The sequence below is a fragment of the Jaculus jaculus genome, chromosome 1 (genome assembly GCF_020740685.1).
Source record: "Jaculus jaculus isolate mJacJac1 chromosome 1, mJacJac1.mat.Y.cur, whole genome shotgun sequence".
NCBI classification, from domain to species: Eukaryota; Metazoa; Chordata; class Mammalia; order Rodentia; family Dipodidae; genus Jaculus; species Jaculus jaculus.
Window position 1 is genome coordinate 319,460,492 of NC_059102.1, and position 12,649 is coordinate 319,473,140.

The 12,649-nt window shown below is 45.3% G+C and overlaps 1 protein-coding gene across 1 annotated transcript in view; it reads left to right on the forward strand.

Annotated features, from left to right (window-relative positions):
* Positions 1 to 706: 706 nt before the first annotated feature.
* Positions 707 to 12,649, forward strand: part of Exo1 (exonuclease 1) — a 28,817-nt gene continuing 16,874 nt past the window's right edge. Inside the window, exons 1-6 of the mRNA XM_004653275.2 lie at positions 707 to 1,145; positions 3,294 to 3,467; positions 5,222 to 5,341; positions 6,053 to 6,176; positions 8,373 to 8,510; positions 10,232 to 10,444. Of these exons, the coding sequence (XP_004653332.2) occupies positions 3,307 to 3,467; positions 5,222 to 5,341; positions 6,053 to 6,176; positions 8,373 to 8,510; positions 10,232 to 10,444 (756 nt within the window). The 5' untranslated portion in view covers positions 707 to 1,145; positions 3,294 to 3,306. The remainder of the gene's footprint in view (positions 1,146 to 3,293; positions 3,468 to 5,221; positions 5,342 to 6,052; positions 6,177 to 8,372; positions 8,511 to 10,231; positions 10,445 to 12,649) is intronic.

A 12,649-nucleotide genomic window follows, 5' to 3' on the forward strand; every position in this document is an offset into this window, starting at 1 on the left:
TAGGTTTAAAACAGTTAACACCTCCACACAAAGGCCGGCGCTCTTTAGATTGCAGGAACCTGGCGCAGACGCGGCGGTCAAGGCAGAACTACAACTCCCAGCAGCACCTGCGAGAACGAAAGTCCAACTTCCGGGGCGCCGTTTCCCGGTGGTCCAGCGGTGCCTACAGGCTCCATCCTCAAGAGATTCGCCCGTGGCGGTGGCGGCGGCCGCAGCGGAGCCACAGGCTGAGTACCGCCGAGCCCAGCAAGCCGAGAGACTCAGGAGGACCCGGCTGAGAGGAAGTCTGGGTGGGGAGGAGGTGCGGGCCGCGCGCTGACGTCACGTCCGGTGGGCGGGGCCCCGAAGAGCCCGCGCAAATTGAAAAGTGCGTGGGTGCGCGCGTGGCGGCGGCTGCTCGCCGGTGTCCTGCGCCGCCGCGGCTCTGGTTGCCCCGGGACCGGTGAGTGAGGCGTCGCGGGTTCCCCGTGGGCGCCGCCCTCGCGCGCGGGCTGGCGGGGCAGGGCGAGCGGGGTCCCTGGGCTCCCATCGGGGCTCCGGGGAGGCGAGGCCGGCGGCGTGCGGCGCGGTACCCGGAGAGTCGCGAGCGGTGCTGGGCTCGGTGGGAGGCCCGGGGAGGGGGGGGATCCCCGAGAAACTTCAAACACGCAGTGCCCCCACTCGTGCATGGTGACGCGTGTGTGTTTTCCCACCCAGGCAGTGGCCGGGGCTTGCGCGTCCCCGAGGTCCAGTGTGCGGAGAAGTCGCCGCCTCCGTCAGCTCGGTGCCGCCGGTGGATCGCCGGGAGCTGCTGCGCGTCGTATGGAGCGCGCCGGTGCTTACTGCGCCGGGCGGGAATTTCTGACCGGTGGACACTTACTGGGTGTGGAGGAAACGTCCCGGAGCTTCGCGAGGTGTCTACGCTGCCCGTTTTCCTCAGCATGAAGGACAGCGGTTTGTAGGGACGCCGTGTGGCCTGTTGTTCTCGGAGCCTGGCATGAGGACCGTCTGCGCCCCGATCTGCGCGTGTGTGAAGTCCAGGGACCTGCCACCCTCTAGACCTAGGGAACCGTAGGGACTGGGAGCGGGGTTTCAAGTCGGCGGGCCTCGGGAATTTGAGCACTGCCCAGAGAGCATCGGTCGGACTCCTCCTATGGTGTCCACAGGTAAGGCTGGTGTCTGATCTTGTGTGCTTGTATTTTCTCCTCGGAAGTCTTAATCGCCGGAAGAGAGGCTAGTTTTAGGAAATGCCGAGCAACCTTTACTTTGCCAAGCCCCTTTACTTTGTAGGCTGAAGTCCCAGTAAGGAAGGGTGGAGGGGATTAGTTGCTTCAGAAAGGACAGTGCCAGCCTTCCTCCAAGGGGCTACAAGGGAGTGGAAAGTGCGGCGTGCTTCTTGAGGCTGTGCTTGCACAGTGAACGTCGTTTTCGCTTCTCGGGTACACGCAGCGTTTCAGTCTCTTGAAGTTGTCGCTGGGCACCACCATGGTTTATTACCAGAACAGCCCGTGCTTGGAATGATGCATTGTGGTGGCAGCGGGTTTCTGTCATCGAGCACAGATCTGTTTCTGTAATTCTGCCTATTTTCAGTTTCCTCTTGAAATGCTCACCTTTCCACAGACTTCAGTTTCCGCTGGGCAACTTTGCATGTGGTTCTTTAATCCCTTTTTGTAAAGGCCTTAACACACACACAGTTTTGCAGGTTCTCTCTTTTTTTCTTTCTTTCTTTCTTTCTTTCTTCTTTCTTTCTTTCTTTTTTTTATTAATTACTTTTGTACTCAGTGAATGCAGTCAATTTGGTACCATTGTTAGCCTCATCCTACCCCCTCCTCCTGGCCCATAACAGTGGGGGGTAACTTTTTTTTTTTCATTTTCTTTTTGTTGTTCAAGGTAGGGTCTCTCTCTAGCCCAGGCTGACCTGGAATTCACTATGTAGTCTCAGGCTGGCCTCGAACTCACAGCGATTCTCCTACCTCTGCCTCCCGAGTGCTAGGATTAAAGGTACCACCATGCTTGGTTCTACCACCCTTTTAAAAAAAAAATTATTTATTTATTTTATTAATTAGTTTTGTACTCAGCGAATACAGTAAATTTGGTACCATTACTAAGGTCATCCGTGACCTACCCCCTCCCCTTGGCCCCTCCTTGTTGAGGTATATGGGTCATGCATTCTGGAGTTAGCCCACAGTTATGGGTGGGATAAATGTCTCTGCATATCATGACCCAACATGTGGCTCTGGCATTCTTTCCACCCCCTCTTCCTCAAAATTTCCCTGAGCCATGTTGGGTTCATTTTGGGTCTGCTTCAGTGATGAGGTATTGGGGGCCTCTGGGTCTCTGGATCTCTGATTTGGTAGGAGTTGATTTTTCTCTATGTTGATATCCTTCACCCTTGTGCTGGTACTTGGTTCACCAAGAAAACAGCACCCTTGCTTGTTTCACCAATTGTTCTTAGTTTCAGCCTTTTGAGGTATGATGGGGTGGCTCTCTCAGTTTTGCAGGTTCTTAACAGTGCTTTTGTTTGTTTGTTTGTTTTTCAAGGTAGGATCTCAATCTAGCTCAGACTGACCTGGAATTCACCCTGTAGTCTCAGGGTGGCCTTGAACTCACCACAATCCTCCTACCTCTTGCCTCCTGAGCACTTGGATTAAAAGCGTGTGCCACCATGCCTGGCTGGCTTTTTTTTCTTTTTTAACATAGGTCCAGATTGACCTGTAATTCACTATTCAGCCTCAGGCTGGCCTCAAACTCAAAGTGATCCTCCTGCCTCCCAACTTCTGGGTCTAAAGGCATGTACTACCACGCCCAGAAGAAAGGTGATCGCAGTATGTTTTTTTTTTAGCATCCTCTGTATGTCTAGGGCCATGTTAAGAGCATAGGTTATGATTCTAAGTATAAAAGCATTTGGAAAAATTAAGTAACTTATCCAGTGGTATCAAAGGTAGTGTTCCTGATCAGTGTAATTCTAGGCCATGGGAATTGGCATAGAGGAGACCAGTTAATCAACTAAATAATGGTTTCTCTGTTGGATTCCGGGCTATTTTTTAAAAATATTTTAATTTATTTATTGGGGGGGGGGCAGGCATGCCAGAGCCTCCAGCCGCTGCAAACAAACTCCAGATGCATGTACCACCATATTTGTCTGGATTGTGTGGGTCCTGGGGAATCGAACCTGCATCCTTTGGCTTTGCAGGGAAGTGCCTTAATGGCTAAGCCATTTTTCCAGCCCTCCAGGCTATTTTTATAAAGCTTTTTGTCAAGTATAGTTGGCTTTAAATATTGCTGCTTTACCCTATTCATTTCTTATTGTGTAGGTAATTTGGCACTATGGGGATACACGGACTACTGCAGTTCATCAAGGAAGCTTCTGAGCCCGTACACGTGAAAAAGTATAAGGGACGGGTGGTGGCTGTGGACACGTACTGTTGGCTTCACAAAGGGGCCATTGCTTGTGCTGAAAAACTAGCCAAAGGTGAACCTACCGATAGGTAAGGGCCTTATCCTCTGACCCATCTCTCCAGTCCCCTTTTTTTAAAATTTACTGAATATGTATGTTTATATGCACAAGTATTATGATTTTATTCCTTTCATTTTTGTATGGAATAGCTTTTTAGTTTCTAAAAATAAAGCAGTACCATTTTAGCTTTTAAAAAAGAAGCCCATAGTTTTTCACTACTACATTCAGTGTTTCTTTGACTACTACTTTATAGGAGGAGACAAGCTTTGTCTCTAGATGTGGTCATTCTTGACTTTTGTTGGTTAACTGGAAATGTTAAAAATATAAGCAATATCCTTTCACTACTAGAAGGGTGAGAGATGAAATCCACAGAGTCTGCCCTGTCTAGAATAAGTGCTTATTAATTAAACTAGAAAATTTAGTGTCTGCCTGCATTTTAATTTTCCTCCTAGCAACTGAGAAATCCAATTTGGTATAATTGGCTTTCCTTTTCTTTTCCATGTTTGGATACAGACATTAGCCAGAAATGGTCACCACCTCAGAAAATTAGAAAAGCCTATGAGAGGCATTTATGATCAACATTGACAAGTGTGCTAACTTGGAAAGATGTCTTGAAATAAAATGAAAGGGTGATATCAGCTGCTTATATTTTTTCTACTTAAAAAAATGTAAGCTGGCCAGGTGTGGTAGTGTACACTTTTAATCCCAGCACTTGGGAGGCAGAGGTAGGAGGCTCGTTGTGAGTTCAAAGCCACCCTGAGACTACATAGTGAATTACAGGTCATCCTGGACTAGAGTGAAACCGTACTTCGAAAAACCAAAACAAAAGAACAAAACCAAAATGTAAATGTCCTGTAAAATTTACTGTAGTTTCATATTTGCTCTCATGATGTTTAATAAACAAGTACAGTCACTGATCTGTACCAGTGCAGTTCTCTTGTCACGGGTATACACACACACAATATTTTTATGTTTATGATTTATTTATTAGAGAGAGAGAGAATGGGTGCACCAGGACTTTAGCCACTGCAAATGAACTCCAGACAATGCACCACCATGTGCATCTGGCTTACGTGGGTACTGGGGAATCGAACCTGGGTTCTTAGTCCTCACAGGCAAGTGCCTTAACTGTTGAGCCATCTCTCCAGCCCAAGATTATGTTTTCTATTCTTTTATTATTATTATTTAGCTAAAATGTATCTTTATGAATTTATGCAAATTGTAAATGCAGACCTTTTGTTAATTGTCTTCAGACAATTCAATGCAGCTGGAAGAACAATGATGAGATTTGGAACAAGATGTGAGAATCAAGGGATTTCAAAGTTCTTTGAGGAAACCAAGGCTTAGAGGGTCAAGTACCTTCCTATCACATGACCCATAAGTGTCCTAGGCTGGACTGTTTTTTTAATATTTATTTTCAAGGATGAAAGGAGGGAAGGGGAGAGAGAAAGAATGGGTACACCAGGGTCTCTCCAGCCCCTGCAGATGAACCCCAGATGCATGCACCACTCTGTTCCTCTGCCTTTATACGGGTGCTGGGGAATTGAACCCGGGTTGTTAGGCTTTGTAGCCAAGCACCTTAGCCACTGAGCATTCAATCCCTAGCCCATCCAGGCCTTATTTGAACCCAAGTCTAGGTTCAAGTTTCAATTTCCTATGGAAACTTCTTAGTTTTAAAAAGCAAAATTCTTCTCTTTTCAAAATTGTCTCATTTTGTCTTAAAGCAAAAATATTGCCTTTAAGAGATGCAAAACACTTAAATGAATTTTCTCCCCCTCCCCACAGATATGTAGGATTTTGTATGAAATTTGTAAATATGTTATTGTCTAATGGAGTCAAGCCTATTCTTGTATTTGATGGATGTACTTTACCTTCTAAGAAGGAAGTGGAGAGATCAAGGAGAGAGTAAGTTGATTTCATACAATATCTAACTTCATTGTGCTAAGGTCAGATGCTGTAGGCCATATGACATCAAATTTCTAAAATCTTAGTTGTTTTGAAATTTTTGTATAACTTAGTACATGATCAAATTCCTTGAATGTCCTGCTCATCGTAGATTATTACCACACTTAAGAAATTACTTGGATGGCAGAGGTAGGTGGATTGTGAATTTGAAGCCAACCTGGTACTACATGGTGAATTGTAGGTCAGCTTGGGCTAGAGCAAAACCCTACCTCAAAAAAACAGAACAGCCGGGTGTGGTGGCGCACGCCTTTAATTCCAGCACTTGGGAGGCAGAGGTGGGAGGATTGCCATGAGTTCGAGGCCACCCTGAGACTACACAGTGAATTCCAGGTCAGCCTGAGCTAGAGTGAGACCCTATCTACAAAAAAACAAACAAAACAAAACAAAAAAACCAGCATCTTAGGTATTGCATTTTCTTTTGACATTAAGCAATGCTATAGAAAAATCTGATTAGTTGTGTGCATACACACACACACACACACACACACACACACATTTGCATAATGTCTCATCTCTTCCTCTTTGTCTGGGTTAATGTGCTCAAAGATCTGATGTGTACTTACAAATAAGTCTAGCCTTTTCCAAAATCACTATATTTATAGTTACGGTATTTTGAGTCATACATACATACGACTTATCCTTCCTTTGCAGAAGACGGCAAACGAATCTTCTTAAGGGGAAGCAGCTTCTTCGAGAGGGGAAAGTCTCTGAAGCCCGGGAATGCTTCACCCGCTCTGTCAACATCACGCATGCCATGGCCCACAAAGTCATTAAAGTAAGCAAATAAAAAATGCATCTGCATGAACAAATAGTTAGGCACATCTGAGCAAGTTATAAGTTACTAATTGCTAGGTGGACAAGGAAAGCAGGGAAGAAAATTGTTCTGGGTCAGACCTTGAGAAAAGGGGACAAGAACAGGATCACTATGGGAAAAAGTCCTGTGACTTGCAGGGGAAGTCCTAAGATGGCATAAGAAGTCTCCCGTTGTATGGCGGCGAGATAGGCTTCATTGACTGCTGTCTGCAGAGGAAGGGTCAGCCCTCAGCTGCCATTCTCATTCCTCTGTCACGCATTCTGCAGCAGTGAGCAGTTTGCATTTTTGTTGTTGTTTATTGGTTGGTTGGCACTCATTCTGTGGCCCTGGTGGGCTGCAGTCCTCCTCCTACCTCAGTCTCTTGAGAGCTGGAATTGTAGTCATAAGCCACCAGGTCTGCAGCCTGCATTCTCTTTTGTTTTATTTTTTTAAATACTTAAATTTGTTAACTAGAGAGAGAGAGACTGGGCACGCCAGGGCCTCTAGCCACTGCAAACAAACTCCAGGCACATCTGCCACCGTGTGTATCTGGCTTACATGGGTTCTAGGGAATCGAAACTGGGTCCTTGGACTTTTGCAGGCAGATGCCTAAACAGCTAAGCCATCCCCTCCAGCTTTGCCTGCATTCTTGAATGATGGTCAGAGATCTGTCGGACCACCTTACTGCCTCAGGAACAGCAGATTCCCTCTGAAAGGGCTTCTGCTTAGAGACTTATTTCCTTACCCCGGGAATCTTAATCCCAGCCCTTTCCCTTTGTTAGGCTTTGTGTTCTAATTGCCTGATAAAGGTGGTGTAAATGTAGTGCCAGATTTTTGTAGCATACAGTCTTACTTGGAAGTAGGGAGACAGTTCATCTTGTGAGGTGCCTGTCTTACATGTATGAGGATCCAGCTTCAATCCCCAGAACCTACATAGAAGCCAGGCCTGGTGGCATGCTTGAAATCCCAGCACTGGAAAGGTGGAGACACGTGGGCCAATCCCCAGACAATCTAGCCTACCTGGTGAGTTCCAGGCCAGTGAGAGACCCTGTCTCAAAAAAGGTAGGGTGAGGGCTGGAGAGATGGCTTAGCGGTTAGGCGCTTGCCTGTGAAACCTAAGGATCCCCCCTCGAGGCTCAATTCCCCAGAACCTACGTAAGCCAGATGCACAAGGGGACTCATGAGTCTGGAGTTCGTTGGCAGTGGCTGGAAGCCCTGATGCACCCATTCTCTGTCTCTGTTGCTCTCAAATAAATAAATACAAACAAAAATTTTGTTTGTTTGTTTTAAAGAGAGGTGGGGTGATCCATGTGGAACAACACCCAAGGTTGTCCTCCAGCCTCCACACACACGAACCCTTATTGTCTGGCTGTTGGTCTTGTGGACATTTCTTTGTCTTTGTGTGTGGGTAGAAGGGAAGGCGGAGCGGTGAGGGTGCGGGAGGCATGGGAAGAAAGCACATGCTCTCGGGAGCCCCAGGAAGAAGGTTCTCCGGCGGAGGGGAAGTGCTGGCTGGACACAGTAGTGGTGCCAGAGATGAAGGTAGGACACTCGCCAGGCAAGAGAACAGAGACTGCAGGAAGTATTCTCCGCTAGCTTAACTCCAGTGGTTAGAGTCTAGTGTTATCAGGACTGCGGTAAATAGATTTGTAGCCTGACAAGATGACCCGTTATAAGTATATTGAAAGATCCAAACACATCTCTCATATTCTGTTAGAACATATGCTGAAAGCTTTCTGTAATTTGAAATAATTATGTAGCTTGTAGAACTTCCTTCTCAATATATAGCAGTATTTCTTTTCTTCAAATGTATTAGTTGATATTTTAAAAAATGAACTTTTATTTATTTATTTATTTATTTGAGAGAGGAAAAGAGAGAATGGGCATGGCAGGGCTTCCAGCCACTGCAAATGAACTCCAGACACATGTGCCTCCTCGTGCATCTGGCTTACGTGGGTCCTGGGGGGAATCAGACTAGGGTCCTTAGCAAACACCTTAACCGCTAAGCCATTTCGCCAGCCCTATTAGTTGATATTTTTTTAAAAAAATTAATGTGATTATGTAAAATGTACAAGTGGAAAGATGCTACTTCAAAGGCCAGGACTTCAGGAAGGGTTGCTGTCATGTGGGCGTGTGGTTGCTGTTCTGTGCTGGGGATTAACTGGGTTTCTCTCGCAGGCTGCCCGGGCTCAGGGAGTGGATTGCCTTGTGGCGCCATATGAAGCTGATGCTCAGCTGGCCTATCTTAACAAAGCTGGTATTGTCCAGGCCGTCATCACAGAGGACTCTGATCTGCTCGCGTTTGGCTGTAAGAAGGTACTGAGCTACAACTGCTCCATCTACTCTGAATTGTAGTGGGCGCTGGGCTGGAGGTGTTGCTCAGGTGGTAGAATGCTTGCCTAGCGTGCATGAAGGTGCTGGGTTCAGTCCTAAGCACAAAGTGCAAAAACTGGTTACAATGCAGTGTGCCTGTAACCCCAGCCCATGGGAAGTGGAGGCAGGAGGATCAGAGGGTTCATAGTCATCCCTGGCTGAGTGAGTGAGTTTGAGGCAACCTGAATTACATGAGGTCGCGTCTCAAAAAAAGAGAGAGTTGTGTGAATCAAGAGCAGAATTTTTTCCTCTCCTAGCTAATTGTTCTATTCAATATTTTACTTTTCATGTATTTTTATAATCATTTTTATCTTTGCTGCTTCTTGCTTTAAGAATCCTGGACTCCTCAAATTGGAGAGCTTTGTCGTCTTCCACAGGCTCCGTGTGTGTGTGTGTGTGTGTGTGTGTGTGTGTGTGTGTGTGTGTGTGAGGTAGGGGGCTGCTGGTGATCATACCCAGAGCCTTGCACTTGCTAGGCAAATGTTCTAACACTGAGCAACATCTCCAGCCCTTTTTTACTTTTTAGTTTATGTTAGGGTCTTTCCAAGTTGCCTAGGCTGGCTGGTCTTGAACTCACTCTGTAGCCCTAACAGGCTCTGAACTTGTGATCCTTCTGCCATAGCATCCTGAGTAAGTAAGTTTACAGGTCTCTGCCACTGGGCCTGACCAGTTTTCACCTTTTAATAATGCTAACATTGCCTTACGTATGTTTTTTAACTAAGTAAGTAAATTAACTTATTTTCTAGCAAGATTGTTATTTAGTTATTTAGAATCATCTACAGAACATTTTAAGAGTTGATCATGATATAAAGAAAGATACAAAACCATAGAATAGCCTTATTTTTTAATAGCTATAGTATTTATGTTATCTGTATCTTTTAAAAAATATTTATTTTTGAGAGAGAGAGAGAGTGGGTGCACCAGGGCCTTTAGCCACTGCAAATGAAATCCAGATTCATGTGCCACCTTGGGCTTTCTGGCTTAAGTGGGTGCTGGGGAATCGAACCTGGGTCCTTAGGTTTCACAGGCAAGTGCCTTAGTTGTTAAGCCATCTCTCTAGCCCATTATCTGTGTCTTTATAGATAATCAGAAAGATCTACATCAAAAGGTTAATATGGATAGAGGTTAATAAGTAAGGCCTAAACAATTTCTGTTTTCTTAAATTTTTGTGCATCCTAAGTTTCCTTTAATAGGCAAATACCACTTTAATAATAAAAAAGTTGGTTACTTTAGGACGCAACAACACATACAAAGAAATGCCTGTCTTTCAGTGTTACAGTGCAGCGCAAGAAAGATTGCTTAGAATTGGGCTGGAGAGATGGCTTAGCGGTTAAGCGTTTGCCTGTGAAGCCTAAGGACCCCGGTTCGAGGCTCGATTCCCCAGAACCCACGTTAGCCAGATGCACAAGGGGGCGCACGCGTCTGGAGTTCGTTTGCAGTGGCGGGAGGCCCTGGCACGCCCATTCTCTCTCTCTCTCCCTCTTTCTCTCTCTGCCTCTTTCTCTGTCTGTATCTTTCAAATAAATAAATAAAATGAACAAAAAAAAAATTTAAAAAATAAATAAAAAAAAAAGAAAGATTGCTTAGAATTATTGCAGTAGATGAGATAATGACAATATACCAGTGAACTCTCTAGATAATAGCAGTTCTTGTTTCTTTTGAAGGTTATTTTAAAAATGGACCAGTTTGGAAATGGACTAGAGATTGACCAGGCTCGGCTGGGAATGTGCAAGCAGCTCGGGGATGTGTTCACGGAAGAGAAGTTCCGCTACATGTGTATTCTCTCAGGCTGTGACTACCTCTCCTCCCTGCGTGGGATTGGGCTAGCAAAGGCATGCAAAGTACTAAGACTGGCCAACAACCCAGATATTGTAAAGGTAAGAGAGACCATGCTCCATCTCAGGTTTTCAAGTATTTGTTAAGTCATAGAACGAACTCAAAATGTGGGTTTTTGTTTGTTTGTTTGTTTTTCGAGGTAGTGTCTCACTCGAGCTCAGGCTGACCTGGATGGAATTCACTATGTAGTCTCAAGGTGGCCTTGAACTCAAGACGATCCTCCTGTCTCTTCCTGAGTGCTGGGATCAAAGGCATGCACCACCACGCCCGGCTCAAAATGTGGGTTTTGGATACAATGTCAATAGCATGTTATATTATTGAGAGGGCAAGGACAAAAAAAAAAAAGACTAAAACACTTGAACTCTGGTTGCAGCATTTAACACAGATGTTGGATGATGGGGCTGGAGAGATGGCTCAGCCATTAAGAGCATTTTCTTTGCAGTCGTGGGGATTGGAGACTGCCTGAGGTAGATGTCCTCGGACCCATGTAAACAGCTGAGTGTGGCCACACACTTCTGTAAGTCCAGTCCTATGGGAAGCAAAGACCAGAGGGTTGCAGAGACTCGTGAAGACAACAGACTCTGGAGTCACTGAGCGATTCCATCTCAGGAAAACAGATGAGTGATGGAGAGGAACCACACCGAGTCCTCTGGCCATCACCCGCGCATAGGGTACACACGATCCATGCACGTGCACACACACATATTGCACACATCACATACCTTCTACATGCACATACAAAAATACAAAACAAAATAGTTGAAGAACCATGTTTTGAACACTTGAAAGCTGATAGTAAATTTTTAAAATAAAGACTAATTGGCAAAATATTTGGGGTTAAGGTTAGACGCACTCTTTTGACCTCTGTCCTTTCGCCAAGGAGCAGTGATTCTCATACTTTGTAGTCTAAGCATCTCCTTACTCCTCGTGGTAATGATTATATTTTGATATTTTATTTATTTATTTATGTATTTGAGAGCAAGACACAGAGAAAGAGGCAGATAGAGAGAATGTATGTGCCAGGGCCTCTAGCCACTGCAAACGAACTCCAGACACATGTGCCACCTTGTGCATCTGGCTTATGTAGGTACTGGAAATTGAATCTGGATCTTTAGGCTTCGCAGGCAAATGCCTGAACTGCTAAGCCATCTCTCCAGCCCTGTGGTAATGATTTTTATTTATATAAACTGTAGCAATTACTATGAACTGAAGGAAAATGAAGAAAACAAAAATTTGAGTATTTGTTGAAATGAATAATATATTAACCTAAATAGCATGCCTTTAAAAAAATGTCTTTATTTATTTATTTGAGAGTGACAGACAGAGACAGAAAGAGGCACAGGGGGGGGGGGGAGACAGTGGGGACACCAGGGCCTCCAGCCATTGCAAACGAACTCCAGATGCATGTGCCCCCTTGTGCATATGGCTAACGGGGGGTCCTGGGGAATCGAGCCTTGAACTAGGGTCCTTAGGCTTCACAGGCAAGTGCTTAACCACTAAGCCATCTCTCGAGCCCAAGTAACTGCATTTTTCAAAACTTAAAACATGAGAGAATAGATCTGTAAGTTGGCTTGATAAAAGTCAGTGGGTTCGCATCTCCACCTCCATCTCACTTCGCTTCAGATGGCATTTATCCCCTGGGGAACTCAGACGCCATCATCAGTGCTCCGGAGTTTCTTACCTGTGTTTACCTTAAAATGATACACATTACAAATCCCTCCCCCCAACCGGCCGTTGGATAGGTCTTCAGTCCCTTAGCATCTGTGGAGTGGAAGCCCTGTGTTCTGTTTCAGGAGTGCAGAGAGTCAATCCTTGAGCCTAAGAGTGAGATGTTAGAATGGAAAGAGTTCCAGGTTAGAAGCTGAGGCCCATTTAGGAATCTTAAAAGCATGTCTATGGTCTATATGGAAAAATACATACACACACACACACACACTCTCTCTCTAAAAAAATAGCCTGTGGTCTTCAGTTCCCTGGGTCTTCCCTTCATCTGTAAGTTTGATACACAATCGTATATCATTTAATGACAAGATATGTTCCAAGAAACATGTCGTGGGGGAGTTCTATTGTTTAGTGAACATCATCAGGTAAGCTTACATAAACAAGATGGCCTTGAGTCCATTGAGACCACTGAGGCATTGTGTTGGGAGGTGGGGAAGGAGAAGCGGGAGTTCAAGGCCATTCTTTACAAGGCAAGTTTGAGGCCAGCCTAAGCAATGTGATGCCTTCTCTCAAAACAACAGCAA